This window comes from Choristoneura fumiferana, chromosome 18 (genome assembly GCF_025370935.1).
Source record: "Choristoneura fumiferana chromosome 18, NRCan_CFum_1, whole genome shotgun sequence".
NCBI lineage: Eukaryota > Metazoa > Arthropoda > Insecta > Lepidoptera > Tortricidae > Choristoneura > Choristoneura fumiferana.
In genome coordinates this window covers 4,331,627-4,354,451 of record NC_133489.1, presented here as the reverse complement: position 1 = coordinate 4,354,451, position 22,825 = coordinate 4,331,627, and the positions used below count along the sequence as shown (strand labels likewise).

General features: G+C 37.7%; 3 protein-coding genes across 3 annotated transcripts in view; all 3 read right to left on the bottom strand.

Annotated features, from left to right (window-relative positions):
- Positions 1–4,666: 4,666 nt before the first annotated feature.
- LOC141438159 (uncharacterized) lies at positions 4,667–6,190 on the bottom strand. The gene is made up of 2 exons (XM_074101887.1): positions 6,103–6,190; positions 4,667–5,459 (listed from the first exon to the last, which is right to left on the bottom strand). The coding sequence occupies exons 1-2, from the start codon at positions 6,158–6,160 to the stop codon at positions 4,948–4,950; spliced, it is 570 nt and encodes a 189-aa protein (XP_073957988.1). The 5' UTR covers positions 6,161–6,190; the 3' UTR covers positions 4,667–4,947.
- A 3,525-nt stretch (positions 6,191–9,715) lies between these two features.
- On the bottom strand, positions 9,716–11,327 carry LOC141438052 (uncharacterized). Its single transcript, XM_074101704.1, has 2 exons — positions 11,193–11,327; positions 9,716–10,578 (listed from the first exon to the last, which is right to left on the bottom strand). The coding sequence occupies exons 1-2, from the start codon at positions 11,260–11,262 to the stop codon at positions 9,818–9,820; spliced, it is 831 nt and encodes a 276-aa protein (XP_073957805.1). The 5' UTR covers positions 11,263–11,327; the 3' UTR covers positions 9,716–9,817.
- Positions 11,328–21,362: 10,035 nt separating this feature from the next.
- The window catches only part of LOC141438435 (uncharacterized), a 4,709-nt gene continuing 3,246 nt past the window's right edge, over positions 21,363–22,825 (bottom strand). The window contains exon 2 of the mRNA XM_074102304.1: positions 21,363–22,353. Coding sequence (XP_073958405.1) covers positions 22,001–22,353 — 353 coding nt within the window. The 3' untranslated portion in view covers positions 21,363–22,000. The remainder of the gene's footprint in view (positions 22,354–22,825) is intronic.

The window sequence follows — 22,825 nt, the reverse complement described above, 5'->3', positions numbered from 1 at the left end:
CAGGTTCCAATAATCGCACAACTTTAATAATAAAGTTTGTTTGCTTGTTTATCATATGGCTTAGTTTATCAAAGATTGGATTTGAACCATAGGAATGATAATTTCTTAATAGCTCTTACTGACACACGAACAGTTACATACCACATTTGTTCTTATTAAAATCAAACAAAAAAAAAACTAAAACAATTACTTTGCTCCGTTTATGCAAGTGTGTTCATGCAGTTCCTCCACCCCCACAATGTAAGAACACAAATGAATCCCACATATCTAACTATCACTACCACCACACAAGACTGACTGACGTTTCGAACCTAGCCAGAGCTCATGTTCAAAACAACACAACTCGAAGTTCGTATCTTACCGTCCCTCTCGCTCTTGTATTAAATAGTGTAAGTGTCAGAGGGACCGCACGACACGAACTTCGAGTTTCGAGTTTCGTAGTAGCCCTGCAGATGTTATATCTTTGACTCGAAAAAAAAAGACCGAAAAGGGCACGTTACTTGTATGAGAGAGAACCCTGTTTATTAGTCAATATAAATTTTATGATAGTTATGAATAAACGTAAGTAATTAGAACACGCCGTTGACCACGGAATCCTGAAAACGCCGTAACATAAGTACGTGCGTGACGGTTACAACCTGCTACAACATTTACATCACTTAGGCCCTGTTTCAGCACTCACTGATAAATTTGATGTGACAGATAAATGTGATGCCGTCTCTGTTTGTTATGTCCGAATAAACAGAGATGGCATCACCATTTTATCGATACATAACTTAAAATTTAACAGTGAGTGGTGAAACAGGCCATTATACTAAGTAAAATCTAGCCTTCAAGGGAGATCCGATAACGTCAACGGGCCACCGTTACAAGGTAAGGTTCTATGATAAATCGTGGTATCTGAACGCACACTAAGAGCGTTTATACCTGCTGAGCTGGTAAAGTTGCATTTTTGTTAGTTTTTCTCGATTATGAAAATTTAAAATGTGGTCTATTAGAACTGTTCTCAATGTATAATATAAGTTAATGTGGCTACTGCAATAATTAATTGTGATAGACTTTTATTTTCTTTAAAAACCGTTAATAAGCATTTGTTCATTTCAGAATGGAAAGAAAACTCAATATTTTAGCAACTTTATTTCATAGTACGTAAGATAAAAAGCTGAACATTCCATGAAACCAACAAATGGTGCTCATAACAGTTTCGAGGGATGTGTTCTGTATATTAACTACAGCTTCTGAGAACTGGTGCATTTGCTCAAAAATGCGATTATCCGGCTCGAAGGACCGATATTGAGGCTACTTACATGATTTGTCGCTTAGCATTCTTTCAATAAGGTGCAATGTACAGTCAGTTGCAACGTCATCGATACCCCGGACTACTTACATATCAGTAAAAGGATAATTGTCCGATTGTTTCGAATCTATTCGAAATTCTTACTCATGGCACAGTGTAAGAAAAGCGGCGAACATCGCGATAAATAGTAATATAATTCTCGGATATATTTCAAATTTTATTGGCACAATTTTACATTTCATACACGGATGTACATATTTTTTATGATATTTGTACCTATGTGGAAGTCAAGAGGAAAGTTCTTTGCCCAGTGGGACAGTTATAGGCTAAATGTAACAATAATCATTTGTACCTATGATATAGATACCTAATATTTGTTTTGATCAGTAAAGCTAAAAAAAAACAATTAGGTTAGGCTTCCATGCATCCGCGCGCTTTGCGACAAGAAGTTCAGACTTTTATTGTTTAAGTAAATGAATCGTTTGGCCGAATATTCGTATTCGGTGAAACCCACGTTCGGCCCATTCTAAAATAGATTACTCTTTTATACTCTTATTGAATATTTTAAATTTAATCCCTTTATTTTGTTGCGTAGGACTTTGTGCAAGGTCCGCCCGGATTGCTACCACCATCTTGCTCGCTAATCCAGCCGTGAAGCAGCAGTGCGATTGTGTTCTGGCAGTGAGGGTTCCCATCAGGCCTCTAGGTTGGCAACGCGTCTGCCCACTTAGGCGTGTTCAGAGTTGGCAACGTGATCTCAAACCCATCAATACTTGCTCGTTTGCCATCCAGTCGAATAAAAAAAAACATTATTTGATAGAGCCGGAATGTTGCTGACGTTAGTATTCAGTATTTATTTATTGCAACACTTTTTATAAAAAATAAAAAAAAAATGATGCGCTGTTGGGGCGTAGTCATTTTAAAATTAATTACATTAATTAACTGTAACAAATGCTATGCTAACACTATTCATTAAGAAAAGAGGTTTACATAACTAACGCTTATAATAAGGGTTGAGTAAGGTATCTAAATAAACTATACTTTAATTTAGTTATAACAAAACTTAGAACTTATGTGGTAAGTATAGTGCAATGAGATAGTTAGTTTGTAGTTGTTAGCGCGACGTTGTATAATCGGCCAGTAACAACGAGAACAAGCAAAAAAAGGACCTCAGTCAACAAAACACCTACATTTAAAATGAATTACCTAGATTAGACTAGGTTAAGGACTATTTTCCACAATTCGACAAATTATTGCATCTTTGTAGATGATGGGCCGTATGCAGATATTTCAAATAACCAATGACTTGGTCTTCCTGGTTTCCGATATCAGACAAAAGAGATTGCCAAATTCTTGAAATTTAATCATCACTGAATCGTCCCCAGTGTACTGATAAATGATGCTGACTATATTTATGTGTCCCATGTTCATCGCTTTATATTATTGATTCGTTATTTACATTTAAATGACCGCATTAAGAAATATTTCGAGCACGTCCAAGGCAAACACATCTAGCAAAGAACAAAGGTTGACTGTTACTAACGCGAATAAAAACTGCGAAACTCCGTACCATGCCTGGTTTTAGAATAGGACCGACCCAGTGGCGTAGCGTAGTTGGGACGGGGGACGGGGATCAACCTGGGGCGGCACATTTAGGGGGCGGCAAAATACCATAAAAATGTAATGGTATGTGTGAAGTTCCCAATCCGCACTGGGCCCGCGTGGGAACTACGGCCCAAGAGTTTTCTGAGAGAAAGACTGTGCCTGGGCTGCTGGCAGTGGGACGTGTATAGGCAGGGATGATGATGATAATTCCATAACAAAAAAAAATGTCGCACCTACGATTCGGACCGATTAGAATGAGTACCCTAGCCGGAAGCCGTGGTGGCCTAGTGGTTTGTCCTATCGCCTCTCAAACAGAGGGTCGTGGGTTCAAACCCCGGCTCGCACCTCTGAGTTTTTCGAAATTCATGTGCGGAATTATATTTGAAATTTACCACGAGCTTTGCGGTGAAGGAAAACATCGTGAGGAAACCTGCACAAACCTGCGAAGCAATTCAATGGTGCGTGTGAAGTTCCCAATCCGCACTGGGCCCGCGTGGGAACTATGGCCCAAGCCCTCTTGTTCTGAGAGGAGGCCTGTGCCCAGCAGTGGGACGTATATAGGCTGGGATGATGAGAATGAGTACCCTAAATAAGATGCAGCAAATTTTTCTTCCGCCCCTTGCGGCTGATACCCACGCTACGCCACTGCCGACCCATCTCTGTTAGTGTGAAAGACGACTAAAAGATCTGTTAAGAGAGGGGGCAGGCTCTTTTACTACAAAGTGCAAAATTCGAACTTCGTGTCTTGCCGTCCCGCTGACGCTTATACTATTTAAAACGAGAGTGAGAGGGACCGTACAATACGAACTTTGATTTTTGAATTTCATAGTAGTCCCTCAGTAGCCCTCTCTATTGCTAACTTCGAAATCCGGACTCCAACACTGTGTTGTGGAAGGTAAAGTGAAATCACCGTGTAGTTACTATTTTCCCAAGAAAGTTGTCAATTCATGAAGATTCTCTATTATCCTTTACTTAGAAGTAGGGTACTGAAACTAGGTAAATCATTTTCTTCATAATTTTGCTAGCGGTTAACAATTTTGAAGAATAATTTATGACACACTTCCAGTGGTCACATTAGCATTGAAGTTTGGTACTTAGTGGCTACAACTCCAATAGTAACGTAATGCATACCTATTGTACCTACATGTCAAGCTTTGACAGCAAAAAGCATCTTAAAAATGCATTTTCAAACTCAACTAAAATATAGACTGTCCTTTTATTACAGATTTTTACTTTTTTTTTTCATTTATTTACTAATAATGTCTAGTGGTTTTATTCTCAAGCAGACGTGGTTCAAATCGCACCTCTGAGTTTTTCGAAAATGTGCGGAGTTACATTTGAATTTACCACGAGCTTTGCTGAAGGAAAACATCGTGAGGAAACCTGCACAACCTGCGAAGCAATCAATGTGAAGTTAATCCGCACTGCCGTGGGAACTATGGCAAACTCTCATTCTAAGTGCCCTGCAGTGACGTATAGGTGGATGATGATGATGACATAGCAATTTATCTACAATAATGCAATGAGAACCATACTAAGGTTTAACTGCCGTTGAATTCACTCACATAACCATAAGTTGGTAATTAATCATGATTTATCTTTAGGCTAGGTATACAGGTAAGCTTAACCCAAAGTTACTGTATCACGTTAGGTAAATTGCTTTAACAATTCGTTTACAGTGGTGTGGTGTTTCACACACACTCGTAAGTATGTTGTGATCAAGTTCGTTCGTACTTAAACAATCAATTATAGAAAATCTTCGAATTTTCATAATATTTATTACTAAAAAATCAGTGTCATTCATAAGTTACTAATCTAGAATACTTATTAATACTTGCGTTGCGAGCGCTTTCCAATAACTCTAAACACTCAAATTTATGATCAATCTCAAGTCCAACTATACCATTTCTATCTATTTTGCACACAAAAACGTTTTGCCGTCGCTATTATCAAGGCACTACAAAATTGGTTAAGTGACGCCGCTCAACATTACAACAGTACTGTCTCTTCATGTTTTAAATAAGGAAATCAAATCAGTAAACTAACTATCGCCACAAATTCATAAAAGGATTAAAACTTGGATACATCCACCTCACATCCCTTGTCTGCGGCAGATCAATTTTCACTTTGTTGAACCACGGCATTCTTTGTCCAAACGGCGCGTAGAATTGATTCTGTAGAGGCCATTGATCATTCTGCATCGGCCAATCCGACGGCCATTGATTCTGGATCCGCCATTGGTCTGCTGGCCAGGGGTTGAAATTAGGATCGATGTAACCAGCCTGAGCGGATGAAGAAACTCCTAAAGCTCCTGGGTGAATTTGGACGCTGCCTGACGCGTATTTGCCATTGGCTGCTTTGGTAAATGTTATAGGATTGTAATATCCGTCGCCGTTGGTTGCGACGGTTCCATCAGGCGCTGGGTAAAAGTGGATGCCGCCTCTGGTTGATATCCGGCCGTTTCTGGATGTGACCCCGGCTACTGATGCTACTCCCATTATGTTGGAACCGAAGTCGGGTTGACGCTCTTGTCTGTAGTTCATTGTTGTTGTTTCATCTAAACAAGGTCGACAAAACATAAATAATATTGAAATCATTTATTTGAAAGAATCTCCTAATTATGTATTTATGCCAGTTCATGTTACTTTAATATTTTTTGCAAAAAAAATCTAACGCTTCTTTCACTAAGCCACTAAGCAACTGATTTTTAAAATTAGTTCTTTAGGATATCAGGAACCATTATCAACAAAAATTAGTTCATAAAGTGTAATTTTAACGACTGCTGTATCTTGGCTGCTTAGCTATCTGAGTTAATACTAAAATAACTCTAAGTAGCTAGATAATACATAAATAATATGACAATTGATAATGCGTAACTGAAGATTCATAAACTGTAAACAAGTTACCAGCATCTCCGTCCAAATTCCAAATCAAGCAAACTCGTTAAGAAAATACAAATAAAATAACAGTAAAATTAATCCATATCATCCATACTAACATTATAAACTCGAAAGTACCTCTATTTGCCAGTCCGTCTGTTACGTCTTCATGCTTAAACTGCCGAACCGTTTAGATAAAATTTGGTATAGAGACACACTGGGCAGGACTTAAGATAGTTTTTATCCTGGAAAATTGCGTAAATCTCAAGGGATAGCGCAGCAAGACAGGACCGCGCAACAGCTAGTTATAGGTAATCTCACCTGCATAGGTAACTGCAATAAATGCAGCCAAATGGGCCACCAGAGTTAGTGTCGACATGATGCCACATCAGACGTGAATGCAACCGCAGCCACCGCATCCCCAATTTATATGTATCCCAGATAAAATTACAAGTTTTCTTTAATAACATTCAAAACGGTTCTTAATAAATATTGATGGAACATGTTGGCAGTTCAATTTCCTCTTCACCAGCATTCTGGTGTTACAATGAAATAGCTTAAGTATTGATACATTTGTAGCACGTTTAAGTCCTTATGGAATGGTGAGGCCATGTTGTCTATAATTTCTTAGTCATTACATTTTTGACGTGAGACATTAACCAATATAATATAGCTGGCAAAAACTGTAATGGCGGTGTAATACCAGCAATTGTTTAAAGTAATTATTTGGATTATTGATTGGTGTGAAGATCAATAAATTGAAGTAACTGTTCTTGTCCACGAATATATAGAGGCTATAGCAAAAAGTTGTATTGCCTGGGTTTTGTTATGATAACTAGTTTTGCGTAGTCGTAATCGTGGCAAAATTATATCTTCGGTCTCATCTGGATGTACTATTAGATGACATAGAGGTCATTGCTGATCGGTTTTAAATAAAAAAAACGGCCAAGTCCGAGTCGCACTCGTGCACCGAGGGTTGCATATAAAGTCATCCCAGCCTATATACGCCCCACAGTTGGGCACAGGTGTCTCTCAGAATAAGACATCAGCTTGGACCGTAGGTAGTTCTCGCGGGGCTCTGCTTAATACATGGATTATTGTAGAGGCGGTAGGTCAAAAATCATAATTTTGTGTCAGTAACATAATCTACTAAAATCTATGAAAAAAAAACAATGATGCGGCGTGTGCTCATGGACTGCGGGAGAGGCTAATACTGGCGACATACTCAATTTTCTTGCTCTATTCTATTCCTTAAATTATTAAGTTAAATTACTAACTTAAGTTTGATTTATTTTTGATTACGTAGCATACTAATATTATAAGTGCGAAAGTGTGTGTTTGTATGTTGGTCCGTTTTTCACGTCGAAACGGAGCGGACGTGATTTTTGGCATAGCGATAGTTTATCGGCCAGAGAGTGACATAGGCTACTTTTTATCCCGGAAAAATTTTTAGTCCCGAGGAACAGCGCGCGATAACCGGATTCCACGCGGGCGAAGCCGCGGGCTAAAGCTAGTATTTATATAATCGTGTTCATATTTTGCTTGGGAAAAATATATTATGTATATTGTATATAATTATGTATTATATAATAACCTACCGCATGTCATTAAGTTCTTACCTATATTTTCACTTTGAGAAATATAGGTAAGGTAGGTGTAGTTATCCCACGCTGAACTGAGGACAATGCAAAATATTTGAGTGATTACATTCACTAGAAACTATTAGTGAATATACTCACTCAAATATTTTAACAAAACGGCTGAAAGGAACGACACGCTACAAGGTGGTCCAATGTCGAGATGAATGAAAGCGCAGAACTAACTCCTGTGATAACCCAGGACAGAGCATCCTGGTGCAGCCATATAAGAAGAATTATTTTGGAGATCAAATTTTTCAATTATTTTATACTTGCGAATGCAGATATTGTGCAAACTCTATCTGTCTGTTGATTATAAGTAAAGTAATGAACGTAATCTTTAGCAACAAAACAACTCCTTCACTCTCTTATCCAAATAAATGTCTATAACCTTATCGTGCCCTTATTATGGAAACACAGATGCCTGTCAAATCCTTATTTCACCAAATGCTTATCATGTCGAAAGCTTATTTCGTCAAACTGTAGTTTTGTTCAAGTTCATTAACCTCTACTAGTATTACCTAAAGCGAAATAGCTAAAAGCAATCGCAACCTCAAGTTCAGTTTTTTTGATTCTCGGTGTACGGTGTTTATTTTTATTGCTCTCTACAGTTAAACGCCTACACATAAACTTAAGTTCGTGATTATAATGATAGTAGGGCTTGCAAATAATGATTGCCAGGATCACTGTTAGAACCACGAAGCACCTAAGACAGGAGTTGTCTTTAGACTATATTTGCGCTTTTTTGCCAGTTTTCGGGGGAGGCGACGTACACACAGTGCCTACAAGTCTTATTGAGTCCTACCAAAGTTTATTCCATTCCTAAAAACTAACCAAGCAAAACTATTATTTAAGCGCAAAATACTCGCACACAACTAAACTATTCATTTCCTTTGACCAATATAATCCCAATAGTACAGCGCCGGCTATAATGCCAGATTTTTTTCTGGGAAGACCATTTCGTGACAATTTGTCCTATGGTTCCCTCTTTTTCGGTGTAACTTTTCTAACGTCATAAATAGGTAGGTATATGTATTTTTATTTATATTATTATCTTTATTACCGGTTATAATTTTCAGTAATGAGGAAAGCATCCATCACCGTCTCCTGACATAAATACTTCTTGGTCAGAATCAGAAGTGACTACAAGCAATTGTGTACCCTCATGCCTTTGCTTTACATTTATTTTCGAAACCTAAGATTTTTTTTTATGGGAGTGAGTTCATTGCCTTATTCATTGCTGTGTGTAATGACTGAAATTATTTCACATAAGCGTATATAAGACGGAGAAATGTAATTCTATTTCAGTTCGTCACGAGCTTGGTTTAAGATTGATCATTTGCAATCATGTCTAGATTACTAGTTCTATTCACTTTACTAGTTACCTTGTCTATTTTAGCAGCTAGTCCTATTGTCTTGAAAGGTTCGTCAATATTACTTAAATTTTCAATGTTTTTATGTTTTTTTTTTTTTACATAAAACTGGCCCGTTTGAAAATCACTGATGAAAAGTGCAGATGAGGCTCACTGGTTTAGTAACAGCCTATTCACTCTTGCCTTGAAGAGCCCTACGTTGTATCTTTGTGGAAATACAGTTGTCAGGAAACGAATTCCATTCCTATTTAGTTGTAGTTAATAGTTATAGTACCTATGTCTCATTTTTATTCTGACTTTGTTTTTGACAAATTAAAAGGACAGTTCCTACAAGTCAGAAATCATCGATGACGAAGATGTGCACCCCACGCCACTGTAACTTAATATGTGCATTTGAATACAATGAGTTGTAATTAATCGTTTTGTTACAGGAAATTCACCATCTGGGGACACTGTTATCGCCATATCATCGTCGGATCCTAACGTTGAGAAATATCTCACTCTTAACTTCTCAAACAATTCAGAAAATGTAGAAGAGGCGAGCGTTGTCAGAAACCCTCAGACACTTTCCATAGGACATTCAGTACTGCTTTGGCAGGAACGAATACTTCAACCGGACGGAATTTTGGCTCTTTCAACCCATTCTTATTACCGTTCTTTAACTTTCCATTAAATCTTGAGGGTCTCGGTTTTAATGTTGGTCCTAACTGGGTACGAGGTGTCGAGAGCCATGAACCTAATTATAATGGCAATGGTGAAATAAAGACCGTGACTACTATCAACGACAATGGTCATGTGTATGGTAAAGTTAAAACTGTTACGTTTGACAATGCTAAGAATAGTCAATAAGCTAGTAAGTAGTGGATAGTAGTCAAAAAAGTTTGTAATGATTGTTTAGCATTAAGGATTTTCAATAAAAATATGTTTAAGAACTAACTTTTTATTAATAACTAATCACATAAAAGACAATGAGACAAGTGAAACAGTCGTCTCAGTGTCTTTTAATAATGAGACGATCCCAAATTTTTAGTAGTAACCGTTGTTGACGGCGTGTGATTGGGCAGCTTGGACTCCCGGAGCGTTGATGCTAGAAGCTCCGCTGTGCTGAAGAGAACCGCCTCGTTGCTGCGTAGCCTGAGCAGTGCTAGCTCTGTAACCACCAACATTCTGAGCAGCCGAGACTGCAGACCCAAAGTTGCCGATGCCATTGTGAGTCTGAGCCGCAGACATAGCCGATCCATAATCACCAGCGTTTTCCGCGGAAGATACAGCCGATCCAAAGTCCATGCCGTTGTTGTGGGCAGCAGACACCGCGGATTCGTATCCTAAGCCTCTAATATTTTGGGCTGATGATACAGCGGATTGGAATCGTGGTCCGTTGTTCTGAACAGCTGACGACGCTGAGCCGTATTGGAGGCCGTTCTGTGCTTGAGCGGAGGATACGGCTGAGTCGTAGCTGTTGCCATAGTTGCCGCCATAGTTGGCCGAAGAGGCGGCAGAGCCGAAAGAGTTGCGGATTCCTCCGTTGAAGGCGGATGAGGAGGCTTGTTGGTAGCCAGGGTAGTGAGAGGGTCCAGCGCTGGCCATGCCGACACCTCTGGCGAAGTTGCCGTTGCCGCTGCTGCCCATGCCGGCGCCGTAGGCTTCGGCGTTGCCGCTCTGGAAGGAAGCGCCCATGCCCGTCGAGTGCCTGATCCCTCCGATGTTGCTGCTGAAGCCGCTACCGAAGCCAAACGCCACGTTTGGCGAGCGACCGATGCGCATCACTACTCCGGGGACATAGTTTCCTGAAAAAAAAACAGGATGATTTTCAAGTAAAATTTAGGAGGAAGAAAAATTATAGTGCATTCATCCTGGTACAGTCGAGGGCAAAGATATCGACACGGCCAAAGTTACAAAAATATGTATACACGACTTTATGCACTTAACATTAAGGCCGTGTATACATATTTTTGCAATTTGGCCGTGTCGATATCTTTGTCCTTCACTGTAGATAATCACCAAGTATTATACAAATCGTAAGTTGTTATGAAAATAACCCTCCTTAAGGCAGTCGGGTAAATGAAGTGCAATGCAATGAACAATGAAATAAAAAGCATTAGGTATGACTCTATCAAAAAAATCTCTGAATCGTAGTAAAAGGTAATTTTAGCTGTAGTAAGGTAAGGGGTTTCTGCTTATATTTATCCATTCTTGAAATTATTTATAGCATTTTCGACCACTTTTTACTGACTTACTGACTGATATTTACTGAAATCTCACAATTGAAAACAATTTTCGAATTTGTGAAAAACGTATCTCAAAGAGTAATTATTGTGGATTGGAAACTAAATTATCGTTCACCAGTTGGCAAGTGCGCTATTGCAGAAGCTGACTCCAAATATCTAAGGGCTTCTCTTACCGTCAATCCAGACAGGCACGGCATTGCAAGCCGCCAGAGCCGCAACCAACACAACGATCTTAGCTGCCATTTCTAGATCTTTGTTTATTGTTACTAGTGTGCTTACACCTTTCTCCGATAGTGGATGCTTCTGACTCGCATCCCTGGGTTTATATACAAGAGAGAGTCCCCCACTCCGCTTGACCGGGTCACTGTAATGCGGCTGACATCCATAAATTATTATCGGAACGGTAAAAGATGGGTTTGCTGGTCTGCTATCATAAATTTTAGGAGCACCAGTTAATTGGCAAGGCTGACCTAGCGATGGCTTGAAACTTAGGGGTCAGTAGGGTCAAAATAAAAGCTTAGAATTAAGGAGGGCACATTCACATTTTCAGCCATTTCTAATAATTGAGTTGACTAATGTCTAATCAAATTTTTTTTTACAAGTGATTCATTTGGCAAAATGCATTTTTTTTCTAAAAGTGTAAATCTTTATGAAAAACCAAACCTCACGTGTAGGGTTCTACACAATGGTGTTGAAATAAATCCTGAATAGTTCATAGTTTCAGAGTAAAATGCATTAGGACATGTGAAACATTTCTGAAACGTATAATTTGTATAAAAAAATACGGCGAAAAATGAATAGGTATCTTAATAATCGACCTATCTAATTTCTTTGGCGAAAACTAAATTCGATATTAAAATTATTAGTAATCTATATAGCCAAAATATAAGTAGGAAATTAGAAGAAAGTTAATTTGATGTCTTGATTTTTTTGCAGCAATTTCGGGGATTGGTAATTATAGGTAGCGATCACTCTCGCTTGATTTCATTACTGTTTTTGGTTATGGGACAAACTCAATTACTTTTTAAAGTTATTTACCGCATGTAAGTTTTGTTATTAAGGTATAATTTCTTAGCTGCTCGGAACCCAAATAAAAATAATCGGGCGCTTTTTACAGAGAGTTGGACATCGAAAGGATAAATTATTAGACGATGCGGAAATATAAAAGAATCAATATTGAGCCTGGATATTTATTACCAATATTATAGAGATTATGATGTTTTAGCTTTTGATTATTTATTATGATTATTCTTTAATCACAGGCATTAAAAATTAACGAATGCATGCAACATAAAAAGCACAAAATACGGTTTTAAAAATAAATAGAGAATAGTCTTCAGTTCAAACAAATGTTTTATTTATTGTCTTAAAATCAGATGAAATGTTGTCATGGTTGTTATTATATTATCACAGACTGTTTCGAAATCTACCTATTAACTTATTACAGATCTTTACACTAAGTATAAATATTTATAATAATAGTTATTTTTATCTAATTATTTTTCCGACCAGCAAAGGCAAAAGAACCTGACAAAGCATAATCCTGTCCGGGTCCGTAAGGTCCTTGACCTTGGGGTTCATGGGGTGCATGTGTCCCATGATTATAATCATTGTAATTTTCCTGATCATCCTGTGGATGTGGATTATGGTCATCAGTTTCATCATTATGATTTGGCTCATCATGATTTTCAGGTTCATCATGGAATCCCCCTTGGAAGGGTCCTTGAAAGCCGTATCCTCCACCGTTACCAGCGCCTGGTCCATAATAGTTCCCGTTAAACTGATTGTTGTAGCTTCCTTGTCCGTTACCAAAGTATCCCGGTCTTTCTTGGAAACCTCCGTAACCTTGGTGGCCTCCGTGATACCCTCCATAGCCTTGATTGGGAAAACCGTTGTATTGGTGGTTGTTAGGATAGTATCCACTGCTATAACCGCCTCCCCCTGCGCTGGCCGAAGACTGTGACTGACTAATCCCAATGTTTATAGCTGGGGGATACCCTTGATATCCCTGCTGATTTCCCTGCTGATATCCCTGTCCCCCAAAGCCTTGGTTTCCACAGATCCCATACCTTCTACACAACCTTTTTCTGTGGCTACGCGGTTGTCTGTTTAATTCCACTGTCCCAGTTTCAGCTGCAATTTAAAAAAGTGTTACACAAAGGGTTCTATTATGGACAATAAAGTAACGGTGCTGATGTTTATCGGTGAGCGAAATTTTGCGCAGAATCATGACAGATCGATATTATAGAACAAGTTTATTATAGCATGGGCCACGGGTAAATCAGCAAAGTGGCCTAAAATGGGACTCATGACGATTAGAGAGAGAAAATAAACTTAATATAGGCTTAACTATCACGTATAATAAATGAATAAGAAAACGCAAAAAAAGTGTCGCTGTCGTTGGAAATAAAGTTGCGGATAACATCGTATTAATCATTTCTTACCATTCGGTTCGATATAATATTAATTATAAGATTATTAAGCCTTTCTTATTGGTTGCGTTATAAAAGCTACCTTCACATCTTCAAGTGTCAAATGGAAGGATCCTATAGGTTTTGATTCCCTTACATTTTATATGGAAAAGCCTTGTTTAAAACTGTAAATATCTTTTAATTGTGTTGACTTAGAAGTTTGATTTCTTCACTGCTCCAAGAAGTATCAGACCTCACTAGTCATTTAATATTAATCTCAGCTTAATATCTTTATACGCATTTAATATTAATCTCAGCTTATTTAATATCTTTATCCGCATATTCCTAGAAAAAGGTTCTTGACAGACGGACAATACAGATATTTTATGAAGACGACCAAATAGCCAAGTGGTTAGAGAACCTGACTATGAAGCTTGTGCTTCCGGGTACGATTCCCGGTCGGAATTGTAGGTGATTGACGTCGTTTAAGGAGAAAAGACGTCGTTGTCAAGAGACCACGGCGTGTCCTTCTGAGGACACTGGACCTTATGGTCCTTAAACGACGTCAATCACCTACGGAATATTTATGAATAATAAGATGTTTGTTCTCGGGTTTTGGACGTTTAACATGTACTTATTTTATTATGTTTAGCTGTTGTCTAGTACTAGTACAAGCTTTACTTAGTTTGAGACTAGGTCGATTAGTGTCAATGGTCCCATGATGATGATGAGGGGTTCTGTTTTTGCCAACTAAGGTACGGAACCTTAAAAATATGTACATGATAATAATCACCTTGTGCTAGGGCCGGGACGATGAGCACGATGGCAAAAAACAATCTCAAAACAAAAGCCATGTCTGTTCCGTTACTGTTCTTCTTGTGTTCTTTTTTTGTGAACCATATACTTTTTATAGGTCGCCCCAAGGGCGCCCCCACTCGGCGGCGCGGTGAATCAGATCGGATTCCCACGGAATCGGAAGTTATAATTTGCGAATTTGAAGACAATGCGTTTCGGAAGCGATCTTCTTTTGGTTTTTAGAAAATGTACTGTGAAACAATGGCGGCTATGGGATGCGGTTGTTGCGATTGTGTTTTGTTTCTGCAGCGTCTTGTTTTAAATTTATATTCAAACGTATCACTGAAATTGGAATTTAATTAGTTTTCGCGTTTGAAGTCAACTAATATTTCTGTTTCATCTACCTACATGTTTTAAAAGATATTGACTTATATAGGTAAATGCGTCTATAAAAAAGGAATTTAATGTCAAAAATAAAAATAATAGTATTGAAACATATTTTTTTAATTACTCTTTCTGCCCAATCGCCCAAATGATCGATGACCAATTTTACACTTGGTCCGTAACATATACATATACAAGCATACCTAGTACGAACAACGTATAGAATACAATAAACAAAGGAGTGTTCTTAAAATTTTAAGAAGAGAAGAAGGAATTTGAAGAAAAAGAATTTCACATTCACAAAGACACAAATAAAACAAAATAAAAAAATAAAAAACAATAAACAGCAAACAAAAATAACACAAAAATGAAATTACACGAAATTTAAGAGAGTAAACTAATTTCAAACAAATAATACCATATATTATGATATAACTACCTACGAAATGAACTATTTTTTTTTTTATTCGACTGGATGGCAAACGAGCAAGTGGGTCTCCTGATGGTAAGAGATCACCACCGCCCATAGACAACTGCAACACCAGGGTATTGCAATGCGTGCCAACCTAGAGCCTAAGATGTAATACCTCAAGTGCAGTTATTTCACGGCTGTCTTACTCTCCACGCCGAAACACACAGTGCAAGCACTGCTGCTCACGGCAGGATTAGCGAGCAAGATGGTGGTAGCAATCCGGGCGGACCTTGCACAAGGTCCTACCACCTGGACGCAAAATCTCAAGGCCCTTTCATTCCCATGAGAAAAACAAAGATATCGGCCAGTGCCATCTGCGTAACAGCTAGCGTTGAACTTTAGCGGAAATGAAGCCAGCGTTTCCTATTTACTAATAAAGTTTAATTAATTTGCATAAATTGCGAATTTTACTATACAAGAGTCGACAAGGCACTGCGTGGGCGTCAGCTGACCCTGCTTGACTCACAGTGGGAGATAGACTATGCTATATTCACGATTTGTTTACAATACTTAATATGGTAATATACCTAGCAGTGTTATAACATCACGGTTCCCACAGGGTTACCCAAAGTGTCAGTATGTGTGCCACAGTCAATTTGTTCCGATTGAGTTAAAATTTGACCTGAAAAAGAACGTGTATCGTAAATAAATTAATATTTATACACGGAGGCTAATTTTGAGGTTAATAAGAAAATTTAATGGAAGTGCTCGTTGTTAGAATCTTATTTTTTTATGACCTTAAGATTAAAAAAGGTTTTCAGGATATTTAAGAAAATAGGCAGTAATTTAACACACCCCGCTTTCTTGTCTCCGAAACAAAATCCAATTTTTTTTCGCGCTCCTTTATCTGCATGGGACTACATTTAAAAATATTATTTGTCAATTTTTATGGCTTTGGGCCAATAAAATGCTTATGCCCTAAAACTTTAAAGGCTGTCGTTCTAACAGTTTGGCTGTAAAAACTGTGTGGCCTCCAAACAGAGGGACGGATTGGCGTACAGACACATGACCAACAACAATAAGGCTCCGTTTGGACCCTTCTGAGGAACCTTAAAAATATATGTCAAAAAATTTATCGCGTGAAACCCTCTGCACGCGTGTGCGACTCGCAATTGGCCATTTTTTATATTTTTTATTTGAGAGATCGTCTACAAAACCCTTCGCCTTCTAATACGAAATTAACAATAACGACATTTGAGAAATATTTTATAACTAGCTGTTTCCCGCGACTCTACACTATCCGTCGAGAACTATGCAATTTTTCGGGATAAAAACTATCCTTTGTCCGTCTTTAGGACTCAAACTATCTGTATACCGAATTTTAATTAAGTCGATTCAGCGGTTTAGACGTGAAAAGGTAACAACTCAACAAACAGACTTACAAACTTTCGCATTTATAATACTAAGTGAGATTAGCTCCCAAAAACGAAATTAGTGGACAGTTTATACTTCGCTGGCACTGGTCAACCAGCGTTCACTAACGTTAGCCTTGGTCGCACGAACTTGAACTCTTACGGACTTACGGACCTCGATACCGCGGCATAGAGACGTATCGGAGATCATAAAAGTGATTTGCGGCCATCACACACTATTAGCGGCCACTTTTGGTGGGTGCCAGCTTTTGAAGTTTTCAATCAGACGGTTTTTGACTTTTTGTGGATGAGTATTTAATTTTATTTTTTACTAAAATTCATTCACTGAATTATTATGCGTATGTATGTGTGTGTGTGTGGTATGTTATTTTTATGCGTAATTTTCTATATTTTTAATTTTTGGAAATAGTCTATGTTAGGTTTCAATATTGAAGTGTTTGTAAACAAGAAAAAGTTTCATTTGAAACTAGTTTCTATCCGCGACTTTGTGTGCGTATAATTTTCATTGAATAAAATAAAAAATAAAAATGATTGGCGCGCGACTTACTTATGTAGAAACTCGTAAATACTTTTTTTTTCTTTCGACAAATAAATACCTTCATTCACATTTTAAAATGTAATAAATTAATGGATTTGGTTTATCTAAAATTAATTCTCTTCTTTCTAAGTACCTAAAGCAATGTTTTAAAAAATATTTTGAACTTTTGAATTATTCTTGTAGAGGTGAGTTGCCTCGGAATGTTTCAACAAATGGTTGGGCAAGTATTATTGAACAGTTGAATACCACTGAAAAAAATAATTCAAGATTTTACAAGTGTGATTGACAAATCTCATAAAAAAATATATATTTTCTTATTTTTATTTTATATTTTTAGATGTGTTGATGTTTGTTACTCAAAATTTAGCCATTTTATTTTGTTGGTAAATAACGGGTTAAAGCCAAAACTTGAACCTAGTCCAATCATGAATCTGTAATAAATAATTCTAAGACGTCCTAATAACCGCCTAGGTAATAAGATGAAAGTGATTAGTAGTTGCCCGAAGTCATTTTGTATCGAGGTTACAGTTAAATTACTATACCTAGTGCCATCCACGAAGACGCGTGATTTAGTCAAAATTAGCCATTAATGACATTGTAATAAGAACCACGGCACGCGTCATCGTGAATGACTCTACCTATGTTTCGTCTTACAGCTATTCTTTTTTTAGGTAGAATGTTGTTTAATTTGTGAGGTAGAGTCGGAACATAGGAATCATAAACAATAGTGAATCCTTTTTGTAAAATTCAATGTTGATAAAACGCTCGGTTGTTTGATGCGATAAACGCTGCGTTAAGGTAAACGTCCACTTGTCGGTATCGTACGCATCGGACGCATCGCACGCAACGGATCGTAGTATTCTTTGTATAGAAACTCATATAAGTGTGTCCACCTGTCCGCATCGTAAGCATCGCACATTTCTCTACAAAGCAACAAATCCGATACGTCCGAAGCGTACGATGCGCATAAGTGGACGCCTACCTTTAAACGCAATGAGTTTGACATTACACACATCTAATCTAACCAATCACAATCCACGCAATCTAACTACCAAACATGCGTTTGCCGCTGCGCTCATTGCACCGCGTAAAACAATGTGTGGTAATTAAATTATCTGATGCAAAAAAGCCGTGGTGGCCTAGTGGTTTGACCTATCGCCTCTCAAACAGAGGGTCGTGGGTTCAAAGTTTGAACTTCAAACCCCGGCTCGCACCTCTGAGTTTTTCCAAATTCATGTGCGGAATTACATTTGAAATTTACCACGAGCTTTGCGGTGAAGGAAAACATCGTGAGGAAACCTGCACAAACCTGCGAAGCAATTCAATGGTGCGTGTGAAGTTCCCAATCCGCACTGGGCCCGCGTGGGAACTATAGCCCAAGCCCTCTTGTTCTGAGAGGAGGCCTGTGCCCAGCAGTGGGACGTATATAGGCTGGGATGATGATGATGATGCAAATTGATGTGCGTCAAACGCATTGCGTTTAACGCAGCGTTTATCGCATTAAACAACCGAGTGCTTTAGTAATATTTGTCATCACACTTGCATGCTAACTTGGTATTTTCTCTTGCGTTACAGCCAAAGGACAAAAACCGGTATTTTTTGGTTTATTTTTGTCTCATGTTTTTTTACTGACAATACAGATTAAAGCCCACCAAAGTAGTTAGTTACCTCAACTCAAATTAAAACTTTTGCTTTCAATATCGTAAAAAGATCAATATTATTTTTCCTTTAGTGTGTCCAAATAGAAAATATTAACAATAGAAAAAGATTGGTATTATTAGATCTAAGTTTAAAAGTAATGAAGTCGAGTACCCCAAGGTAGCGTCCTGGGTCCTTTGTTGTTTTTATTATATATAAATGACCTTACGCATGACAGATCATCAATGTATTTTATTTGCTATGACATTTCTATTATAAATACCATGTAATAATATAAATACTTATAATGATGATATAAATAATTTAGTTAATAATGTAATTCAGTGGTTAGAATCAAATAATTTAAAACGTTAATCTTGACAAAACAAACGTACAATTTTACAACAGAAAAGTAGGTATGAATCTAAATGTAAAATGGTGATAAATTGATACGTGAAGGCTGATGAATTGACATTTCTGGGTATTATGTTGGATAAAAATTGTTCTTGGAAACCTCAGATAGAAAAAAAAAGTAAAATGATCAATAGTTTTGTATATCCTATTAGAAAGTTATCTACATTAGTAAACAGAGAAACTGCTCTTCTAGCTTACCATGGTTACGTGGCATCTGTGTTAAGATATGGATTGTGTTATGGGGCAACTGTTGTGAAGTTAAATAGGTTATTTGTAAGCCAAAAAAAGTGCATACGAGCTATTTGTAATAAACACCCACTAACATCCTGTAAGAAATTGTTTGATGAACTAAAACTACTTACTCTGCCATCGCTATACATATTGGAAATAACGAAATTTGTGAATCAAATTATCACTTGTTTAAAGAACTTAAAAGCGTATGTAGTTTTAATACAAGATATCCAACAAGACTGATCCTACCAAAAACGGTTTCCAAACTCTGCAGCAAAAATTGTTATTGCATGGCCATAAGAATATTTAATCATGTCCTACAAATATAACTAAGCCTGCCATATAGGTATGTATACGAACGTTGCATAATTGGCTACTGCAAAAAAGATTCTACACCATCAAAGAATTTCTGTTTTGCAAAGGGTAATCTTTATTATAATGAATATAGTATTTAATTTATTTGTAATTGAATTATATAATTGTTTTTTTTTTTTTTAATAATTTGCATGCTACTGTGTAGTTAAATAGTTGTGTCATTATTACTCCAATCCACTATCTTATTGTACACTATTTTCTGCAAATAAATGACTTATGACTTATGACTTCAATATGCTCAGAAATGTCCGCCTAATTGTCGTTTATAGTACGCGAAGTTCTTTCTTATAGAATCTCGCAAAAAAAAAACTTTAATTTAGAACGAAACGGCTGGAAACGGCGTATTTAAAATGTCTCAAACAGTTTCATTCTTTTTTTAATGTTTCGAGTTCAAGCACAATTCAAATACCGAAAAAAGGTGACAAGAGTGGATTGCCGAATTAAATAAAAAGCGTTCAGTACCACTTTAAACCGTAATTTAGCGATAAAAAGCTTTATTTATATTTTTTAAATGATATAATAGAACTTTTTTTTTATTAAATTATCATTTCTAATGAAATGGCATTATGAGTCGTGTCGTGAACTTAAAAAAAAAGTATCGCCGGAAAACATAAGGGCCAAAACTTTGAATTTTTAAACCGTGCCCAAGCATTTAATTTCATATTTTTAACATTTTTTATTTTTTTTCTCGCATTATTGTAGCCTCAGCGGAAATTGGTAACTCGTGGATTCGTATTTATTATAATAATTCATTTATATGTTTATTGATGGACGCAGGCTACGCTTCGTCCGTCAAACTCTACTCTACTTTTTCTCGGCAATAATGTACTATTATTTTATTTCTTCATGGATGTCCCCAACTTACCTATGCCGCCGCACCGATGCTTATTTATTTTATCAGCTTTGAAATTGGTAATGGCAATGGAGTCTAAGTCCACTCAGATAGCCTTGCTCTTGTTTCTCTGTCATTTATTTCCTCCTTCGTTGATCCCTCGCAAATGTGACGAAGAACATCGTATGTTTCACTGGGTTGGAAATTAGAAATTACAAAGCTCGTCTCAAAACCCCTCTATAAAAATAATAATAATAATAATAATAAATTCATTTATTTCGGGCAACTTGGCCCATACAATAAATACCTTACAGACTAACATACATATTTATAATCAATATTTAAAACTAATTTGGTGACAAAACGGCGTGACCCCGTTGAGTCACCGTCCCCGACGTCGCATTCATCTGCGGCATGGTGCCCCGGTACCGGCGAACACGACGTCTTTCGGCCAGAAGGCAGCACTCGCGATGGTCCCCATCAGCAGCCGGCACGCGCACCACAAACGAGCTGAAGTGCACGTAGTGGCGCGACTGCAGGCTGAACACCCTCAGCGTGTATCCGCTCTTCCGGCGGACGTATTCCACCACATCTGCGACTGCGACGGTGTGATGCAGACGCGACACATACAGTGCCGTATTCGGTGCTATAGCGCGTAGTGCTATATTCCACATCGGGCTTCTAGAATCTCTTTGTAATTCCTCACTTATCTCCCTTTAAGACACAATTTTTTTTTTTATACTTGATTGAAGAACCACTTTACCTTGCCACTTGGCTACTACAAGGGATGGGGTAGCAAGATTTGTAATTAATAATTTTCTTCATTATTTTCCACAGGCTCAGTTATTTACTAACTTAGATTTAAAAAAAAATATGGAGATAACAATCTGATACAAACAAATATATTACTCCTTTCTAGGCTGCGTAGGTAAGTAATATAATAACAATTTAACTCTTTCAGGTACAAATCTTTATAGATCAGTATAAAAAACAAGGAATCAGTCCTGTCAATCATCTTGCTTGGAATCAAAGCCACTGAACAGTTAGGTATGTTGTCGCATCAATCAAACACTACCAATAATGCTAACTTTTCTGACCTGACTTTTGATTATGAATGCCACGATATATCTTACTGTCTAAGCCTTTGATGGGATATCCCAAGCATGCTGCTCTTTCTTCAAAGCTGCTTCACGTAGCCTCAATCTACATTTATAATTGATATTATTGCTATTGCAAATTATTGCTATTTTTAGTTTTGTGCCAACTAAATGTAATGCGAATTTCTGCATGCACTCTATTGACAGAGATACTTAAGTACTTAATATAAGACAGAAATGCACTCTTCTTGAGCAAATTATGTTTTTTTTTTAATTTACTTCTGACATTGTGATCAAAGTCCTTCAGCCCGAGAGAATTCTGATAAGTAAATTAGAGAGTGATCCGGATAGTGAGATTAGATGAGACGGATTATGAGACTACGTGGAGAGCCTTTTAACAAACAAATATCAAGTAACAAATTTATTTAGGATTCGATCGAGCTATAGCAACTGCAATGGCCGACCCAGAGTCACTCTTGGCGTTACTGACAGCACTGCTAGCACTTTGCTGGCCACCGCACGTGCTGCATCCATCTGTATACGCTTGTTTTTCCTGAGGGTACACCACTTCTTGACTCGGTGGTGGCGGCGGTGGTGGCGGCGGTGGTGGGGGTGGCGGGGGTGGCCAGTACGGCGGCGGTGGCGGCGGAGGTGGCGGCGGTGGTGGCCAGAATGGTGGATGTGGATGGTGGTGGCGGTAATATGGAGGACAGTCGTCGTAGTAGTTTGGTGACCGCTTTAGACGCTTGACTGCTTGTATGGGGCCTTCACCATCTGAAAACATTTTGAATGTTGAGTTGTTACGGAGTGTACCAAAGTACACTCCGTAACAACTCAAAAGATGATGACTGATGACGAATCTAATAGTCTACGCTGTAGAGAGAATAATAGAAATCTTTGGCTATTGAAAATAGTGTAATTGTCAGTTAAGAGGAGAGAAGAGGCCGATTCTGATAGAACTGTCGAGTTGTGTCTGAAAGCCTTATTCTATCTTATTAAAGTAAAACAATATTAACTTATGTCACTATAAGAACTTATAAAAATGTACAGGCAGCAGTTTTTACTTTATATTGCCATCGACCCTCATACACATACCAAATTTGACTTTAACACGACCTACGAAAGTGGGTCAAATTTATCTCCGAAGATTCGATTCTTACACAGCCCAAAAGCTACATGTGAAGTTATACTCATAGTCTCTAATAATCTAGTAACTTTTTATTTAAGAGTAATAAGTATCGTCCTG